The following is a 20,653-nucleotide window of genomic DNA, read 5'->3' on the forward strand; positions in this document are numbered from 1 at the left end:
TCCTCCAGAAACACCAGATGCTCTGGGCGCCACCAGCACCACCCCCCTCCCCAGCCGTCATCTGGAGCTGAGCGGTCACTTCTCTGCACTGCGGCATTCTCCAGCTGATCCCAGGCCAGCTCATCCGTACCTGCCTGGCCCCTGAAGGTGGATGAATGTGCGACATTCACGGAAGCGCACACTCCCAAGGCACACACTTCCGAAGCTCCCAAATGTCCGGGCTTTGGAGGACTCTTCCTGGCCTTTCATAGGCTGGAGCCAACATGGCTTCTCTTCCGTCTGTCTTTCTCATGCATCGGAATTTTCCAGGAGACCCCAGACCAGGGTCAAGATGTCAATTCCATAATCTCTGTGATTTATCTGTCTACAGAGGGGAGGCCAGTGAGGGCAGCTGGGATTCCTTCCTGGCCTGTTCTCAGCTTTCAGACTCTGCTGATGCTGAGTTAGGGGCTGCTTGGGGACAAGTTGTGCCTCTGCAGTTTAAGGGACAAAAGGGAAACTGCAAGGGCCTCACTCAGCCACTACCCACTCCCGCAGGTGGACCAAGGGCCCCGCTTGCTCCCCCAACACTTGGCCTGCCTGTCCAACAGGCCAAAACCCACCAGCCCTGGACTCTGCTGATGGAAGACGAGTGGAGGGGAAGAGGGAGATGGCGAGAAGAGAGGAAATGTTGGGCATCCTCCCTGTTTGCACTTGGATAACGCGGTGGGGTTTGTGTGCAGGGAGGAGTGCGGTGCGCTGTTTGTTCTGGGAATGGTTAATCCTTGTTCAAATTTATATTCTGAATCTTTAATGCAACTCTGTCAAGGAAGTGTTGGCAGTGCCACTCCGACAGCTGGGCCTGACCTGCTCAGTAATTGACTCACAGTCGGGCAGGAGGACACAGGAGAGCAACTGCACGCCCACCCCCCACACTCACACTTCCGGGAACCCCTGGAACCTCCACCTTCCAGAAAGGTTGGCCCAGGGAGAGGAAGGCAGGAAAGCTGTGACGGACCATGCTGACCAGCTCTGTGTACAGAGACCGTGTTCTGCGACTCGATGTGGGGACCTCATTTTGCTCAGTTTGTTTACATGTGTTTGTTTTTTAAATAAGTGCCGGTGTTGGCTGGGAGTTGAGTAACCTCAAGCCCAGTTAAAGCAGTGTAGGCTGTGTGGACAGTTCAACCCCCACTTTCAGGGGAGGGGCAGTCTGTTCTCTGCAGACGCAGGAGAACAGAACAGCAGCCTGGCACCCTCTCAAAGCAGCCATCATAAATGTTTAACAACCAGCTCTACAAGGGGGGGAAAAAATCCCTGATTTGTCGCACTTGCCAATTCCTGTGGTGTAAATGCTCCCACCATAGCTGATTTCAAGCTACCGCTGTGAAGTCGCTAATCTGTGCAGACAGCTCCAGCACACCTCCAAAGCCTGGCACGCTGCTCTGAGCTTTCTTCTCTTTTCTGCTGAGCTGCAAACAGAAGCGATAGAAAACTTGGGACAATAAACAAGTAACGGAAACCTTTGTCTGCTAATGAAAGGGTAAGAGAACTGGCCAGTGGCCAAATGCAAAGATGAAACTAGCTGGGAGTCCCCCGCCCCCAAATACCAGCCCAAGGCAACAGGGCTGGAGGTGGCGGACAGAGCCCAGTCAAGGATGCTCGAGAGCCCCAGATGCAGGTGGGGGTGGGCCAAGGCACAGGGATCATTCTTGCAGGAGTGCAAAGCTGGTGGAAGCTCAGTTTCTTTATCTGTAAAATGGAGTGATCACATCACCCCCTGCAAAGTGCTATGAGAATTAAGTGAACATGTTGAATGTTTGAGGATTAACTAGAAAGTGCAGTTCTGGTGGATGAGACACCACCCAGCCAGGGACAGGGACACATCGGTCCCAGGCCATGGGCATCCACTCAAAGCTTGGAGAGTTTATCTCCAGCAAGAAGGGCAGGGAGGAAATCAGTCTTTGCACAGATGGGAGGACAGGAGGACCGAGACGTGCAAATACACAGAGGGAGTGGCTCTCTACAAGAGCAAATAAAACAGCAAAGACGTGTGGGACTGAAGAGCAGCACAGGTCCTCTGTGGGAGCTTTGTGACAGGCACTGCGCATCCTCACAGCCTGGGGCAAAGTCTTGACCACTTACTAGACCAGAATTTCCCAGACTGAGTTCCTTGGAAAACAGCGGTCTTCAATAGGGACCCACAAAAAGGGTTCCATGGCTGACACCAGCCTGCCTCCCGGCACGGCACAGCCTCTCCACCAGGCGCCCCAGCCCTTCTGAGTCTCAGAGGAGTGACGGGACTACTGGGACTTCTAATTCTCGCTAGAGTATGAATGGATGCTAGTGAATTAATGTATTGCCTTTCTCAGATATTACACTTTAAGTGGGGTCTCTCAGGGGCCTTGCCAGAAGGAACGAGAAGTTGGCAATATCAGGGAGGGTGACGCTCTGTGATGGGACCCAGTTTGGGGCAGAGTTTTCCTGATCACCTCCAAGTGTAACACCCAAGGATGTGGTCATGTTGGCCACCCAGGAAGCTGGCACTCACTTGCTCTCACTGTCGGTCCCAAGCAGAGGCTGGGGGAGAATTCCTTCTTACCCTCGGTGCAGACCCCACTGGACTGAGGACAGCAACCTGTCCTCTGCCCCTCACCCCGGGAGGAAGGGCTTCCTGCAGCCCCGCCTCTGCCCCTGCAGCCTGCCCAGCCCGCCACCAGCATGCAGTTTCCTCATCCCCTAGACACTGGCCCCACCCCCCTGGAGCTTAGCCCCGCCCAGTCATCTTGTTAGCGTGATTCAGTGCTAAATGATCTGATTAAATGGGGCTTTCTATGGCCCAGCTGGAGGTGATCATCTCCAGCAAGGAATTTGTTTTACCTCAAACTGGGCTGTTTAACCCCAGGAAGAGAAAAAAGACGTCCCATCTCCCTCCCATCCCGATTCACGCTCTCGCTGCCTGGGGATGGGCTGAGCTGATGGGCTATTTGCAGGGACGGTTGGATGGAACCAGATTCTGTGAAGGAAAATGGCATCTCTTGTGGCCACTTACGAGAAAGGAAAACGTGAGCAAGGCAGGGCTGGCCACCTTCCCCTGTGAGGAGGGCATCCTGCGTGCCAGTCGCAGCGGGAACCAGGCTGCTGCAGCTGAGCCCAGATCTCGGCTGCGGCTATGCTCCCTGTGGAGGCACCGTGCACGGCTCTGTCCTCATCCACAGGTCAGCCTGCATCTGGCCGCCTCTACTGTCCCACAGATGCACCCCAGAGTGCTGGGTGTTTGGGGGGGACGGCAGGGGGGCCTTGAGATCGAGGAATTTGTGCCAAACCATGGGATCTGGAGTCGACTCTGGCTCTGGTACTTACTAGCTGTGCAACCTTGGGCAAGTAACTTACCCTCTCTGAGTCTGAGGATCCTGGTCTGTAACATGGAGATAATAATATGACCTTCCTTACAGTGTGATTTTGAGAATTGAATGAGATACAAGTGATGTGTAAGGCCAGCACAGAAGCTGGTGGACAGCTGGGGCTCGGGAGACGGGAAAGATGCTAGTGAATAAGGACGAGGAAGAGAAATCATTCTGGATGTTCTTACGACCTATGACCCCGGCACCCCCTTCCAGAACATATGTTGAGGGGCCGTCTTGCACCCGCAGATCCAGGGACATACACAAGAATGTTTCTAGCTAGTGCTATATAAGAGCTGAACATCAGGGAGGAGGGTCCAAATGTCCATCAACAGGAGAATGGGTGAATAGCTTGCTGTATTCACCGGTGTGCTATTATGTGGATTTAACAAGGCATGGATTCCTGCCACCTGCAAAGGCCTGAGTGATTCCTTTGAAAGGGAATATTGGGTTAAAACAAAAACAAAAACAGAACGTGCAGCTTACCTTTCTAAGGAAGGTTAAAAACAAGCAAAATGAATATCACAGTGTTGACGATTGCACCTATAAGGATAAAATTCTTTTTGAAAAGGCTGGGAATGATGAACACAGAATTCCGGGCTGTGGCGGGTGGGGGTGGGGGGCGGGCAGGGGGCCAGAGGGCACGAGGGAGACCAGTAGGGTGGTGATGGTCCAGGTCTGGGGCTTTGCAGGCATTCGTGTCATTACCTTGCTCTTCCCTCACATGTATGTGACACGGATGTCTTCCCATGTGTTAAAATTACTTTTTTAATAATGAGAAAAGATTATTTGGAAAGCGCTCCTTCTGGCTGCCTGGTGAGGGAGTGGGGAGGGAGCAAATGGGAGCACAGTGTCCGTGGGAATGCAAAGAGGGTCAGCTGCTGGGGAAACCAATCTGGTCGTTTCTTACACAGTTTCCCACACATTTACTGCACGACCCAGCGACCCCATTTCTCGATAGTTACCCAAATGTCCCTACAGAGATTTGTATGTAAATATTCATAGCAGCTTTATTCATAATAGCCCCAAATTGGAACCAACCTGGCTGTCCATCAACAGGGGAACGATGAAGAAACGGGAATCTGTTCAGCAATACGAAGGCGTGAAGTGTCGTCGTGCCACACCATGGGTGTCCCAACCGCTGCACTGAGCGAAGGAAACCGGACTCAAACGGTACATCCTATATGATTCCATTTACAGAAAATCCCCAAAGGCTAATGAGACATAGCAGAGCAGTGTTGCCAGGGTGAACTTCCTGGGGATAGGAAAGGGCCAGTGGGGTCCCTTATCCAGATCTCGAGGCCCAGGATGACCCCGGCTGACATCCAAGCCCATCCCAGTCTGTCCAAGGTCCCTTGGGCTTGGTTCCACCAGAAGGCCCCAGGGGTTATCCTTCTAGTTGGAGCTACCCGCCCCCATCCTCCTACTCCCAGACCCTGTGGAAGAGCCCCCTCCACACTAGTCTCCCCTCACCCCACCAGCTGCAGCCTAGCCTCTCCCGCTAGACGGCAGCAACCAGCATGAGAGATGAGAGTTCGTTTCAGAATGGCCCTCTAGCCCCCTGCCCTTGGCATTCAGACCTTTCCTAGTCCTTGAAGGGTAGCCAGTCCTGCCGCCTGTCAGCTCTCACTCCCCTCACTCTGCTCCAGCAAGACCAGCTCCGTCCTTCTCGTGTTCTCTTAGCCTTGCCCTTCAGGCCTCCTCTGGCCGGCGGTCCTGGATCCTGCCCCTCAACTCGGTGAGTGGTGCTTCTCTGTCATCAAGGCTTGTGTGGAAGGTTCTGGAGTCAGACAGACAGACAGACAGACCTCAAAGCCTGCCTGGGTCACCTATGAGCTAAGTGGCCTCATGTCAGTCAGTCCTGCCTCTTCCGAGCTTCTGCTTCCAAACGTGTGAAACGGGAATTAGAAACTGGAGCTGTTATTAAGGGCCTCGTGCCGAGTAGGGTTTCAATGAACTGATGTAATTATGACCCTGTTGGGCAGATACCTCCCCGATACCCCAACACAAAAATGCTCGTTGGGGGTTGCACCAGCTCTCTCCTGAGGCGCACTGCCCCTGGGGCCACCTCTTTGTCTGTGCAATCGGTCTTGTTCATCCAATGCCATTTCAGCCTCACCAGCTTTCCCTCTCATGCACTGGGGCCAGTCAGGGTGTTTTCAGGGATCTTGAAGGAGGAAACGGGACATTTGTGAGATGTGGTGGGGCCATCAGCATCCGAATCAGGAGGCTGGGCGGGTTGCTATGTAACACACGCTCTGCCTCTTGGTGGAACGCACACTGGCTGCTGCCACATTAGCCCCTTGCTTCGGGGAACAGCACGTCAGTGATGGATGAGACTTTAATTAAAGTAATGAGACGTTTATAACGGTGGTTATCTCCAAAATTAGGCCTTTTAGCAATTATTCCTGGGGAATGTTCCCTGGGTAGATGGCTCCCTTTTTAGAACAAGCATGGGGTGGGGGAGGGGTCTTTGCACCTGAGCACGATTTTTCCAGCATCACCTGGGCTGTGATGGGTCAATGATGGGACACGGTTCTTTTGGAGAACAGGACTTGGCTTCTGCCTGAGATTTCTTCCCAAAGGAGCAAAGTTTCGATGACCTTCGGGCCCTGGCCAGGTCGTAGGATGCTAGATCTCAGAGAGGGCACCTTTCGGCTTAGAGCCCAGAGATCTTGGTGCAAGTCTGGCCTTTACAATACTTACTGGTCCTGGGAGTTTGGGTAAACCCCTGTGTCTTGAGCCTCATTTGCATCTGTAAAGTGGGATGAAAACCTCATAGGTTATTGGGAAGAACAGAAATAAAGTGAGCAAGTCCTTTGTAACCTCTCAGGCACCAGAACCGTGGTGCATGGCCATAATGTGATCATAATAGCCCAATCTAGAACATTCCTATGTAAGCTTCAGGTCCACCCCCTCCCTGGGATTATCTGGGCTGCCAGCACTGTCGATGGCTATGTGTAAACAAACAAACAAATAAACAGGCCTCAGAGGCCCAGCCTAGCATGAGGACACAGGAACTCTGAGCAGAGCTCAGAGACGTGGGCTCTGGCCCTCCTTGACTGGGAAGGTGTGATTCTGGCCAAGTTACTAACTACCTGCGCCTCTGGTTTTCCTCACCCAAAATGCGATGCTCATGGTCACTGGCCCATTTACAGCCCAGAGAAGGAACGAAGGTGGCAGGTGATTGCCCTTGGAGAGGTGTCCCACAAGCCTAAGTCCTCTTATCACCTGACACAGAAAGGTCCCCAGACAAAGTCAGGAGCCCGGTGGCCGCCCGCCCTCCCTAACTGACAGGGGCGTGGTCCTGAGACCAGTGTTTCCAGTTGTGGTTGTGTGGTGTGAAACCCAGGCCTCTTGTTTTCTAAGACTTTCGTCAACATCCCTGCTTTGGCTATTATTATTGCTGGCAACTTTTCACTAACATTTATTTAAAATGTATCATGTGCCAGGCACTGTTTTAAGCCCTTCTCATACATCAGCACATTGTCTCCTCATAACAACCCTGTGAAGCTCATTATTATTGCTGTCGTTCCTATTTAACAGATGGGGAAACAGGCACAGAGAGGTTGAGAGATGTCCCCAAGGTCACCCAGAAATATGGACCCAGGTCTGTGTCCCTGCAAAGCCTGTGCTCTACCCACTAGACACACTGTCTCCTACCCTAACTACCCTCGTGGCCACAGGCTGGCCCGTCCAGCTACTCTGGCTGGAGGCAGGAGACCTGATGAGTGGAGGGCACTGCTGACCCAGTCTTCCTGGAGTTCTCCAGGGTCTGTCCTCACTGCCCTGTCTCTCCGGCCCCTCAGCCTCTGCCATTTATCCCACCACGCCAGCTCAGTTTTCCTGCCACCACACAGCCACTTCACCCCGTATCTGCTCCTTCTCTCCTGGGGCCCCGAGGCCTCCCAGAAATCAAGTTCTGTTCCCAGGGGAAGGGCACACACTGGCCAATTCTGGCTGGGAAAGCGATGTGGTATTGTTACCGCTCGTATAATTCTCTATTCGTCAGTGTGTCCTAAGCCCCTGCTCTATGCCAGGTGCTGTCTGGGTGCTGAATGTACAGCCGAGAAGAAGTCAGCGGGGCCTGCCCTCAGGGAGCTGGCATTCCATAAGGGTGCACAGCCTGAGAGAGACCCTGGCTGTCTGTGGTGCCGGGCACAGCACTCCAGGAGACAGGATGGTGGGAGAGCTAGGGCCAGGGTGCCCACCTGCTCTTCCATCAAAAACAGAGTCCTGGGAAGGGGTGAGGCCCTGGGTGGGTGAAGAGGAGGGCGAGCCACGCAGGCAGCAGGCAGGATACGTGATGCTGCAGCTGCCATACAGTGATGTGGCTGGTCCCTCTGCTTCGGTCTCTCTGTGCAGGGCTCGCCAGGATGGCGCTGGCCTCGGAGTTGGGGGAGCACCTAAGCTGGTGGTCATGGCCTCCACCGGGCAGCCTGGGTGATGGAGTGGACCAGGGCCCTGGGAGCGGGCAGCACTCCCCACTCTGCCCAGAAGAGGGAGTAGGACCAATGGCAGACTTGGGGGTGGATTCTTGCCCAGCAACAGCTGCCGAGACGGAAGCTGCCCCTCCCACATCCTCTCAGTGCCCTGACTTTGCAAATGCAGGAAACCACCAGCGCCAGGGGAGGCTCAGCAGATCCCTCAGAAAGAGCCAGCTCCGGGCCTTGGATCGCCATGGGAGAGCTGGAGCACAGGGCTGTCCTGCTGGCAGTGGCATCCTGAGTCCAGCTGGGAGATGCCCACTTACCAGTCCCATGGGGTGGAGGGTGGGAAAGTAGGACTGCCTGGCATCCCGGAAGACAGGCAGTGGCGTCACTCTCGCCAAGCCACAGCAGCAGAAGCCCACCCACGGGCTCTCCTCAAGACCCTCCCCAGGAAAGACTCCCTCTGCAGGCAGGGCGCTGCCCAGGGACCCCAGGGCGGGGTCTGTCCCAATTGCCTTCCTCCAAACCCCGAAGATGTTTCCTAGCACATGTTCCCCACCTAAAGGAACCCTCCTCTCGCCCTTGCAGGGCCTGAGGACACAGATAAAACTCTCCAAGGAGACCAGAGGGCCAAGAGCAGGGACCCAGCACCCCATGACACGGTGTCTGGGGCAGCAGACCAGTAAAAAGCCCTCCTCTCCACCCCGTGCCAGGTGGGCACGGCGGGCACCGCGGGCTTGCGCTGGGCAATGGGGTGGGGAGCTGACTCAGTCATACATTCCAGAACCTGATTTATCATTGAACTAGGGATGCACAGGGCCAGCTAGTGACGGGTTTAGAAACAAGAAACCCATTCATTCCTTCCCCCGGGGCCCACAGAACAATCTAGAGCATGCCTTGTGCCACTCAGCATATCCCTTCTCTGGAAATGCATCCAGCGCAGAAGACCACAGGGGGAGCCAGGGTCAGTCAGCACACGGAAGCATGAGGGATGTTGTCATCAGTTTTGTTACCTGGAGGGACCTTCACGCCCCCCCCCCCATCAACATGCTTTTCAAATCAGAAATTGAGGTGCATCGGTCCTCATGGGGCTTGATCTGAGGTGAAAAGCACTAGAAAGGCTATGCAGTTGAGGAAAACATTCACTGAAAACAATGCAGTTACGTGAGAGCAGTGTGCACTGGAAGCCTGCTTCTGGGGAACCCTAGGAGCCCACAGAGGGGACCCCACACACAGCTTAGATGGTCCAGGATCGATGGGACCACAAGGGATAGAGCCCCTGACGGAGGCTTCTCTCCCTGGACGCTATGTAGCCCCTCCCCCGTCTGCCTTTGTCACCAGACACACAGGCCCCTCCTCTATTGTTCGCACTCAGGTTGGCTCTGACTCTGCTCCAGAAAGCGGTTTGAAATGGGACCCTCAGCCAGCTCCCCCAAATGCAGGTAGAAGGGAGGAGGTGGCGAGGGTCCCCCAGGGACCTCACCTGCCATCAGCACCCCAGCCTCCCTCGTTTTCCCTCACTGACCCCTGTCCCCCCACAGGGTCCGTGGGGAGCCTCCTGCGTGCACGCCTGCCCCAAACCCCTGGCTCCGGGCCCCTTGCCTGCTCTCCCCAGAGCGCTCTGCCTTGCTGACTTACAATGGTAATAGCACAGAGCGGGTTTTTCTTTCTCTTTTAGTCAAAATCAATGACAATGACAGTTATAAAGCAAGCCGTGGGGAGGAAGAAGAAAGAGCCTGGTGTCAAAATTGATGCAGGAGGCAGTTAGAGGAACCTATTAGGATTTCAGTTGCCTGAGGGTGTGTTGCTGGGCACAGAGCGGTGTGATGTCAGCGAAAGCACTGGCAGCAGGCAGCCTTCTTCCACCGCACACCTGTCATTAGTGTGGAAGGTGGAACAGCGCAGTGATTAGTCTGGGGGCACACGGTGGGGACGTCTCAGTCACAGGAGGGGCACCGGAGAGCTCCACGGGGAGCCTTCCAAAGGCGCTCTCCAGGGCTGGGGGCGAAGGGGGAGCGCCAGGGTCAGTGGTGAATCTGGAGGCCTCTGGGGGTACTTGTGGGTGTCCTGGGGTGTCTGAAGGGAGAGAGTCCACTTCAGTGCCAAGCACACGGCTGAGCCTTGCGGGCTGAGGGGAGCCTGGATGGACACAGGTTGGACAGAAGATGCCCAGTGGCCAGGTGGGGGATCCCTTTGTTTTTCTGTTATTCTGGCTGGCAGGTAGCCAGCACCTGGGCATGGCACCGCCTTCCACAGGCCTCAACACGTTGCTCCCCAAGCTGCACAGGCTTCCATACTCCCCCAAAGAGGAAGGCAAATGGGGGTGGGGGTATATGAGTCCCCAGCATTGGTCTGGCAGAGATTGGGGTAGCTCCCGTCCTTGTCACTTTGCCAGAGTCCCTTTACAACATACAGTTGATGTGATGGGCTGGTGTAATATAGTGTTGGCACCTGCCACCTCCCCAGAGAGTGAAACAAATCAGAGAGAGTGTGTTCCCCGCCATCGGGCAAAGCAGCTGATATGGCAAAAACTCAGAGGTTTGGACCCTCATTACCCGATGTTGTTGGGCAGCTGCCTGTTTTGTTGTCTGTAAGATGGGGTGCTGATATGTGCATGTGGGGTTGTCAGAGGCTGAATGCAGGGCCAGCTACCCAATCTGCTGGCCCAGTGCAGGTGACAAAGGGGACCCGCAGTCAAAACGTGGGAAGGACTTCAGGACGGCGATCAGTATCACTAAGTATTTCAAGAGCAAGAAGCTGAGTGCAGAGCCCTTCGAAGCAAGGGTCCTGGGTCGAGGGCAAGGCCACCAGAGGCCGCTCGCTGTCGAGGTGGAGAAGCTTCCTTTTGCCCCTGAGCCCATGCTGTGTGGATGAGTGAGGGAAAGAATCAGTGAATTGGGAAAGTTGCTGAGTGCTTCCCCAGGATGGTGGCTGGGAATGGCTAGAAGTTGGGGAGGGGACTCCAGGACCCTGAGTCAGCGCAGGTTCCTGCTGCCTTGACAGTGATGGTCCAAGGGGAACCACTGAGTTTGCCCACTTTGCAAGGCCGGCTGCCATGCGTGTAATCAGGGATGGGAACACCCAGCACCAGGGTGGAGGGAGTTGGGAGTGAGGTGGTGAGTCTTGGTGCAAACATTCCTGTACAGGCTCGTCCTCCCCAGGACCCACCACACCCCCTTCACCAGGTGCCTCCTGGAAGCCCCATGGGATGCCGGTAACCATGACAACGGATGTCGATGGCAGTGCCATGTGGCAGCATCTGTCCTTGAGGTAGCTGGGAGTGGGCCCTGGTCTTTGAAGACAACAGAATTGGGTGGTCAGAGAGAAGGTTGCACGCTGCCCGCCGTGTAGCCAGCACCAGCCAGGTTTCCCTCACTGTCTTGTCGAATGGTCACCCTGCGAGGAGGGGTTTCTTGTCTCCATTTCACAGAAAATAAGGAAACTGGGAGGCAACTAAGGTCAAGAACTTGCCCAGGATACAGAGCTCGAAGTGAGTGGCAGAGCTGCAGTTGGAACCCCGTGCCATCTGATTTCACTCTGTTCCCACTGGGCCATCCTGTCTCAGCACCAAACATCTGTAACTGCAGGACTCACCCCATTATAGCCACCCCTGCACCCCCTCCCCACCCTTGACGTGGGCTGCCTCACTCTCCTTTGATGTTTCCTGTGCTCACGCAAGTCCCTTCCCACGGGGAAATGCTTCAAGAGTGGGGAAGGCGGACACAACTTGGTGTGGAGTGGCCACTGGCTAATATTCCCATTAAATAGATACATTGTGCTAATTGGATTACTCGGACAGTATAATATACTACTGGATTTCCAACATGATGCTAATGAATCGTGTGAACAGCTTAATCATGTTAGTTTCCTGAAAGCTTGTAAGAGATGAAATTAGAAAACCAGACAAAGTTGACATCCAGCTTTCCTTAGGTTTTCAGACTCCAAGCTCCCTGGGCCGGATCTGTGAAACTGAACCTGTGGCTATGTGTTGGGTGCACGGAAGGGGATGGTGGGGAAGGAGAAGGGACAAGGGGGCATATTCAGACGGGAAGTGAGAGTCACTGCGTGGGGAGCCATCCCTGGGAGGGGCCCATGGGGAAGAGGAGTAAGGCTGAGGAAGGCTCCTTGGCAGCGAGAGCCTCGCTTCTGCCCTTGTAGGCCATCCTCATCCACCAAAAGCCCGCCAGGTGAGGGCAGAGCAGGCCAGGCGGCTGTGGCTCCCATGAGGTCCATGCAAATGACACCAGGGCCCTGCCTGCAAAGCTGTCCTTGCTGCTCACTGTGCTCCTCTCCTCAGCAGAGACCCACCCTCTACCTGGTGGCTTTTAAGGTGTGTTTGCACCCAGGGTTCCTTCATACAGGGAGACGCTGGGCCCACACAGCCACGAAGTGGTTGTGGGACGGGCCTGCAGTTTTTTGTTTTTGTTTTTTTTTTTAAAGATTTTATTGGGGAAGGGGAACAGGACTTTATTGGGGAACACTGTGTACTTCCAGGACTTTTTCCAAGTTGTTGTCCTTTCAATCTTAGTTGTGCAGGGCGCAGCTCAGCTCCAGGTCCAGTTGCCGTTGCTAGTTGAAGGGGGCACAGCCCACCATCCCTTGTGGGAGTCGAACCAGCAACCCTGTGGTTGAGAGGATGCACTCCAACCAACTGAGCCATCCGGGAGCTCAGCGGCAGCTCAGCTCAAGGTGCTGTGTTCAATCTTTAGTTGCAGGAGACGCTGCCCACCATACCTTGTGGGAGTCAAGGAGTCGAACTGGCAACCTTGTGGTTGAGAGCCCACTGGCCCATGTGGGAATCGAACCGGCAGCCTTCGGAGTTAGGAGCACGGAGCTCTAAATGCCTGAGCCACTGGGCCGGCCCAGGCCTGCGGTTTTGAGGAGGGAAAGGATAAGGGCTGAGCCAGGTGGCTGACAAGGCCCTGTCCCCTTCATTAATCCCCTTCCTGGGGGCTCTTTCCCTTTCCAATCTGGAAAATGGGGCGGGGGGTGAAGTTTAATTAATGTTGATACTACTGTGTTTCCCTGAAAATAAGACCTGACTGGAAAATAAGCCCTAGCAGGATTTTTCAGGATGACATCCCCTGATCATAAGCCCCTAATGCGTCTTTTGGAGCAAACATGAATACAAGATCTGGTCTTATTTTGGGGGAAACACGGTAGACCTGAAAAGTGAAGACCAGAATCCAAGAGCTCATGACTTCTCCTGCCTCCATGCCGTAGCCCCTGGCCACCCAGGAGTTGGTGAGTGACGCAGATTTGTGCTGGAGAGGCAGTGGGACTTGCCGCCTCACCAAGCCTGCAAGTGTCAAAACACAAGGCAGGCCCTTCCAACAGCACGCAGGCAAATGTGCACACACACCGGAGCAGCTCTTCCATGACCAGAAAGAACCTCATTAATAGAATAACTGGCTTGGACGGCAGCTTCCCAGGTATTCGTGCAAATGTTTCTCTAACTCTCCAGGTTCAAGAGCAACAGCTTCTACAATTCTAATTAGCATAACAGTTAAAGGGTAGAAAAAAAAATCTCGTTTGATGCTTCTTGGTAATTAACAAGAACAATTACTGCAGCATCAGGAATTTCTAGCCCCAAAGATGCCAGGGCCCCACCTGAGACCATGGGGAGTTGAGTTGATTTAGAAAAGCCAAAATAAGGCTGCTACGAGGGACACTTGCCCCACGCCCGACGTGTATGCTTGCAAGCAAGAAGCACACACCTGCCTGTACGCCGCCCCTACACCCAGGCGGCCCATTCCTCACTCCCACACGCGTCCACACGGACACGCCTGCCCACACACGCCTCGCCCACTCACTCACCCACCCAGCCACCCATTCATTCAGCAAATGCCAGGAGGTGCCCTCCGGGGAGAAGGCCTTCTGCTGTGTGCCCTGTCCCCAAAAAGTCTTGTTCAGTTTATTCAAGGTGCATCAGCGCTGGCCTTGTGTGTGCGTGCACTAAGTGATGACGCAGCAAGGACAAGAACGAGACAGTCCTGTCACATCAAATATGGCATGGGACACATCCTAGGTGACCTGAAAAGTGAGGGTGCAGAGAGGGGGTGCTTGTCTCTTCTGGGTGGTCAAGGTATTAGGGCAAACCTCCTGAACCAGGCGACGATACAGCTGGGTGAAAGGATACAAAGGAGTTGGCCAGGTGGGCACAGGTAGGAAGAGCAGAAAGAACACTGGTGGAGGCACCATGAGATAAAGCCCCCAAAGCAAGAAATAGCAGGGGGACATGCGCGCATCGCAGTGGCACCAAAAAAGCAAGGACACACAGCAGGAGATGGGGCGGAGCCAGCATGCGGCCTTGGTGCAAACAGTCCTTCTGCCAAAAGGGAGTCCGAGGAGTCTCCACAGCACCCCCAGACCACCCGCTCCGAGGCTCTGCTGTGGACCTCTCCTGTCTGGCCCAAATCCATCACCTTGTGCTGAAGCGGGTCCTAGCCAGTGCCCAGTGGACACAGCTGGACTCTACTGCCCCCTAAGAGCCTTGAACCGTGAGTGAGTCTCCCTGCTGTTCCGTCCCTTTGTCCACACGGCACAGCACCTTTCCTGGACGCGCCCTCCCGGTTCCCACAGGCTTTGTCTCGGGGCTGTCCGAGAGCCTCCATCTCATGCCCAGCCTTCCAATCAGGGAAGATGGAGTTAATGGGATAATTTACATAATTAACTTCCAAAGTGAAGGTTAGAACTTAAAATGAGGTTTCCCTGTGTCCTTCGTATTCTAGGCTGCTTTCTCCTAGCTCTGTTCCCTGGAGAGATGGGAGGGCAGACCCATGGTCCTTCAGTGGAAAGAAGCAGACAGTTCATCCTGGGGTCCTTCTCAGAGCCTAACACGTGGCTCCCAAGTGTGTTGAATGAATGAACGAGTGAGTGAACGAATGAATGAACTAACAAACCAACTAGACCAACTAGTCCCCTACCTCCTCTCATCCCAGTAATGAAGCCTGTTCTGCACGTGCTCAGTAATAAGCGTTTCGGTTCCGTCACCACTGGCAATCATCTAGAATGGAGATATAGAAAACCCTAGTTTCCTTAGACTTCTTAGTAATCCATCGGGCACTTCTGTTACTGTCTTCTAAGATTTACGTTTTTGACGTGACCTTCTGATAACACGTTTGTTGAGTGGGAAAGGGAACCAGGAAGCCATTCAAATGCCGTTTTTGTGTTTGGCCTGCAACCCAGCCCCTGCTGCACAGGGTGGCTGGAGGGGCAGAGGCAGGGCACACGCCTGGCCAACTCGGCTGATTCTCTTTGTCTGCACACTGCCCGCTTGGCTGCTCAGCGAGGGCAGTAGGAATCCAGGGGTACATGTAGACAGGTCTCAGCAACAACTACAGATAATAGGCAGTGATGTTATTTGCTGCAGGTGGAGGTAAGATAATAATGTGAGGAATTTAAACCCCGGGCTCCAGGTTGGAATCTACAGGCAGTGAAAAAGGGAAGGATGGGAACGGAGGGAAAGAGGAGGGGAGGCAGAGGTGTCCCAGCAAAGGGACAAGAAGAGGAGCGTTCCAGACAGAGGAAACAGTGTGTGTAAACCTCAGGGGGCAGGGACAACTCAAAGGAACCCAGTGAGACCCGAGGAGAGGGTGATATCCTGAGTGAACATGAGAAGCAGCCAAGGCAGCTTGCACAGGCCGGGGCAGGGGTATGCTGGAACTAACTTCTACCTGCTTGCGAGATCCAATTAGTAGATCTTCAGGAGTCTTGTGAACTGGTTGTTAAACCCCACCGTTTAAAAAAAAACAAAAACGTTATATAAACTCACAATTAAATTTTATTAAAAACAGTGGTAATAAAAACTCAGGACTCTACATTTCCCAATTAGTTCACTGTATTTTATTATAAGCTACACGCGTGAGATTATTTCTATTTCTTGGTGGAAATATTCTATACGGGTGGCTACCACACATCTCTTTCCAACTTTGTGGTTTGAAAGTGCCCATAACAGGAGGATTTACACCACAGAAATCGGTGAACTACAAATCAAGACTTTATTTGTATAGTTTTGTTGATTGTCTAGACTTAAGAAAGTGATAGACTGTTAATAATATAGATTCAAATTAAAACGGGCTCATTGTCATTACACTGAATGTCACACACACACACAAGATTGTCAAATTAGGGTTGAACTGCAACCACAGGTTGGCTACAGATATGAGTTCAGCAAAAATCAACAAAAACACCTTGTGTTTATCAATTGGCTGTATGGAATTTATAATAAGGAATACCGTATTTTATTATTTGTAAACGAGCATATTATTTGTAAACATGTGCTACACATTCTTTATATCAGTAAAATTTATGATAAATACACACATTTGTTTTTCAGAGAGCTGGCTGTCAAACATTTAGCAGCACACCACTGCCCAAAAGCCACATTTCAGCATGTGGATTTTATCCTAGGTTACCAGGCTATGACCAATCACCAGCACTGCACCCGGTGTCCCCTCACACAGGGCTCGGGGAATGTGAGCCATCCCCCCGATCACGGCCGATCAGCCTTGTGCCATGAGTTACTGAGACCAAGGGTTCTCCCATAGCCCCCGAACATGGCCTCCCCCCTGTGCAGGTAGACCAGTTGTCCAGTCATCTGCCTTCCATACTCTCAGGCATTTTCTCACTCAGCCCGTGCTTATGGAGAAGACAGGGCCACTCCCGAAACCCTGCGGAGACCACTGTGACAGAGCCAAGCAGCAGACTGGGCAGCAGAGCCCCGAGATGAGCATGGCTCCCTCCTGACCCCAACCTGAGGGGGCGGCCCCTCCAAAACCATCCAGAGGATGTCAAAGCTGGCAGGAGCAGCTGCCGATAGTCAGAAAACTTTCTTTTCTCGGCTGCTTTTCACAGGCTGTGGGGCCTCATGCCCTGTGCCCCACACACAGCGAGAGGCCGGCAGACAAGTCACTGTATTGTCTGAAGCCCCTGCGTGGTGCCACGGCCGCGGTCTCTTGTCCCTTCTGGCAAAGAATCGGCGCCCTCGGCCCCTCTGAGGCACAGGAGATGGATGGCTGACCCACCGAGGAATCCTGCTCTACAAGGTTAGGCGTGTTTGCCCAAGAAATATGGATAATGCTCTTATCACATATGACCTTTACTATGTGTGGAACACTGTCCATGATAAAAGTGCCATTTTTTAAATGGTTTTCACACCAGGGTATCCAGCCATTAATCATGAAGCTTGGGAAGACTGTTGTCGCTGCCTGGGAAATCCTGGAATCCCGGGTTAGATCCTGGGCAGGCTGCTGGCGGTGTGCGAGCGTTACTTCGTCACAATGGGCATGACCCCGATGACATCCTGGGCCAGGCTCTCCCGCAGGGCTCCGGAAAGGGTCTGCCTCGTCAGCACCCTCGGCCATCCTGTCCGTGGGGTCCTAATGGCAAGCGTCTTTGCGTCCCAGACCTGATAAATAACTCATTCTCGATGCTTCTGCTGAGGTTGGATATTTAGTGTCCACTGTATACTTAGACACTGGGGCCTCTACACCCCCTCACCCCCACCCCTCTGCTTTGGCCCTGATATTGTTTGGTGGGGTATGGCTGATGCTGTCTGCCCCCGCCTCCACCTGCACGCCTGAGGAATGGCGAGTGATAGAATTCAGGATAATCCCTTCTATCTGCAGCTGGTGAACACTTGCACTGTCCACTCAGGTAGCCACCCCCCGCCCCCATGTGGTTTGTGAGCACTTGAAACAAGGCGAGTTCAAATTGAGAGGGGCTGTGGGTGTAAAATACACACTGGATTTCAAAAGCTGGGGACAGAAACACATGCAACATATCGTTTTAACAATTTTTATACTGATTACATGTTGCAATGATAATGTTTTTGATATATTAGGTTACATAAAATGTATTGTTACATTTCATTTCCCCTGTTTCTTCTTTACTCATTTAACGTGGTTACTAGAAAATTTAACATTTCAGATGTGGCTTGTATTATACTGCTCTTGAGCCAAACGTCGGCCCCACCCCTGGCCCCACACCACACCTAGATGTGAGCAAAGCAGTGGGAGGACAGTATAGAAAGGTGGGTCTCTGCCTTCGGGGTGCCCTCCTGACCTTATGGGGGATGGAGGACAGTTGCCACACAATCTGTGCAAACCAGCACCCTTTGGGGGCTGTTTGTGCTTTTCAAACCTGATGCTTGGGCAGGGATGGGTTGCAACACACTCCACTTTATGAATAGATACTTCCTGGTATACTTGGGCATAAATGGGCAGAGGCAGCCGGGGCCTCCTGCGTCCCTCCTTGGAATGGAACTGGGGTGACCTCAGAGGTCATCCACCTGAACCAGCAGTGTCCCCTCCCCTGTGGTCTGATGCCTGGATCTGTCCTGGGCCAGTTCTTAAAACGATTGGGTGACACACTCCAAGGAGGTGCCCCCAGAAGGCAGTTCCCAAAGCATTCTGGGTGGTTTCCAGGACACATGCAACTGTAACCTAATTTCCACCACTGTCCAAAGAAGCACCTGGAAAGTGTGGGTACCTGCCCTGTGACTGGAATATGTCCCCATCAGGGCCCTCGTGAGTCTAACTCCTGTACCAATGAAGAGTAAGAGTGTCCTAGGGCCAAGGGCAGCAGAGTGAGGACACACACAGAGGGCCAGGAAGCAGACCCTGTGGGATCTGCCTGTCGGACTTTTGGGGGCGTCCCTGTATGCCAGACTCTGCTGGGTGCTGTGGGCTTAGAGATAGATGTGAGTCACCCCTCAACAGGCACTTAAACCCATCCTCCTAAATACATCGTGAGTGAGTCCACAGGATTCCTGGGGGCGCTTAGCCCCACCTGAGGATTTGGAAAGTCACAGGGAGGAGTGGAGGGACTGATGCCTGTGCTTTGAAGGACAAATTACAGCTACACCAGAAAATAGAGGCAGGAAGGACATGCTAGGCCAGGACGTTACGTAAGCAAGTCTCCGTGGAATGTGGCAGGACGAAGGTGGGAACTGCGCAGGCAGGGGCCTGGGGGACCCCAGACTGTTTGTTCTCATGAACTGTAAAGGTCAAGGCGAAGAGTGACAGGCAACAAAGCTGGAAGAGTCGATGGGGGTGGGCGGGAATGAATGCCACGCCCAGGAATGGATCTTCCCCCCACACACCCCCACAGACAGTGGGGCTCTGAAGGGCCCTCAGCTGGGCCACACGAGGCCAGGTTTAGTTTTTCCTTAAGTTGTTCTGGCAGCCAGGGCATGAAGCTGGAGTCACACCAAATGGACAAGGTCTGGGGCCTGGGCTCAGACACTGGTGTTAAGAATGGAAAAGAGGCAAAGATCCAAGAAATATTTCAAAGACATAATTGGCCAGACTTGGTGTCAGATTCAATGTAGGGGTCCAGGCAGACCCCTTGGGGTCAAGTGTGTGTCTCCCACATGCTGGCTCTGATCTCCAGATATGACAAAACCACAGGCCGGCCTCAAATAGATTCTGGAGGCGGTAACAATATCCATCAACACTGCACCCATGGGCCCAAGCAGCCTCGCAGCCACCCACCGGTTTCCTGCTGACCTCTGGCAGTGGTCAGGACAGTGGAGGCCACAGGGGGGACGCCCCAGCTGCCCAAGGCAGCAGGTCAAACACAGCTAAGTAACTAAATAAAGATGTGATTGTAATGATGATTTAATTGAAGCACCTCATTAGTTTCATGTGAGAGGTGGGAAAACACGATAGCACTTCCCGAAACTCATTGTTTGCCTGGCTCTCAGACATCCCCACGCGACGTCTGGTTGGGTCGAATTTAAGTATGTAAATTTAATGGTTCAGTAAGTAAAACTGCCTTATTGTTTGGAATGGTCTGCGCAATAATTTATGGACTTGGCTGTTTCCTTTGATGGGTCTCCATGATGGAGTAGGTGATGGCCGTGAAGGAGGTATTTATATAAAGCGCTCAGGGAAAGTGTGGAGAAAAATGCAGCCCAGAACATTGTATTCCTGGCCAGCAAGAGCAGACTGGTGGCCGCCACAGAGCAACGACACATGGTCTGACCCGGAAGAGACCTAATCAAACAGCCAGGACAGCTCCAACCTTGGGCGCTCTGGAGGGTCAGGGAGCAGGAGCCTTCATTCCCTCCTAAATCCCTAAATCCCTCCTCCTTGGTTCTAAAGTGCACTGAGTCAACGTGGCACGCAGAAATTGGGAAGAACTGGGAACACTCTAAATGGGCACAAATCTAGATATTTTGGCATTTCATCCACCACCTACTTTCTGACCCAGTCCTAAATATACATACACTCTCCACCCCATGCCTGCTGGGGGCAGCTAGTGACATTGGGGTGGGGGACAGTGGGCAGGGATGAGTGGAGATGACCAGGTACAGGTCACCGGGGCAGAGGTCAGCCGGAGGACCAGGATGAAGGGCCACATGGGACCCAGTTTCTGTCTCACCATGGACGGTGCAAACATGTAGCAATGAGAAGGTGGAGGTCTGGCAGCCAGGGGCTGAGGCTCTTCCACACGTAATGGATGCAGGTGGGAGGACAGAGCTGGTTGTCATAGAAACCTGATCCTCTTTATTTTTGCCTAAGATAATTGGAAAGTACCTGTGAGCACTTGCCAACTGGTGGTAAGGAGAGAGCGGGCAGGGGCTGCAGGCCGACCTGTGTCCTTGGTCAGTTCCTTGCTCATTGCTGTCTCTTTGTCCTCTGTCCCACCTCCCCCAGTCCCGGGGAGGGGGGGAATCCAGTATTGAAAACTGGGTACAGAGAGAACCATTTATCACTCCGCTTTGATTGTATGACTTCTATCCTGGGCTAATGGTGAGAAAATCTGATGGAAAATGGCATTTGGGGAGCCCTGTTAAAGAATAGTCCATCTTTAACAGGTGGAGACATTTTAATT

The 20,653-nt window shown here is 53.3% G+C and overlaps 1 protein-coding gene across 11 annotated transcripts in view; it reads left to right on the forward strand.

Moving 5' to 3' along the window:
• The first annotated feature begins 2,823 nt into the window (after window positions 1-2,823).
• LOC141568886 (uncharacterized) overlaps window positions 2,824-20,653 on the forward strand; it is a 28,351-nt gene continuing 10,521 nt past the window's right edge. The window contains exons 1-6 of one of the 11 annotated variants that reach the window (XR_012492152.1): window positions 2,824-3,197; window positions 4,407-4,556; window positions 5,067-5,121; window positions 8,402-8,526; window positions 16,670-16,860; window positions 16,976-20,086. Coding sequence is in view for 2 of the 11 variants with exons in the window: in XM_074319992.1 (XP_074176093.1) it covers window positions 2,958-3,197; window positions 4,407-4,556; window positions 8,402-8,526; window positions 9,355-9,455; window positions 10,960-11,083; window positions 11,244-11,250 (747 nt within the window). In the remaining 9 variants the exon portion in view is untranslated. Of the gene's footprint in view, window positions 3,198-4,406; window positions 4,557-5,066; window positions 5,122-6,929; window positions 6,994-8,401; window positions 11,759-16,669; window positions 16,861-16,975; window positions 20,087-20,653 lie in introns of those variants that run through there. The other 10 variants (XM_074319992.1, XM_074319993.1, XR_012492150.1 and 7 more) reach the window with 10 other exon arrangements.

Source organism: Rhinolophus sinicus, linkage group LG15 (genome assembly GCF_036562045.2).
Source record: "Rhinolophus sinicus isolate RSC01 linkage group LG15, ASM3656204v1, whole genome shotgun sequence".
Taxonomy (NCBI): Eukaryota; Metazoa; Chordata; class Mammalia; order Chiroptera; family Rhinolophidae; genus Rhinolophus; species Rhinolophus sinicus.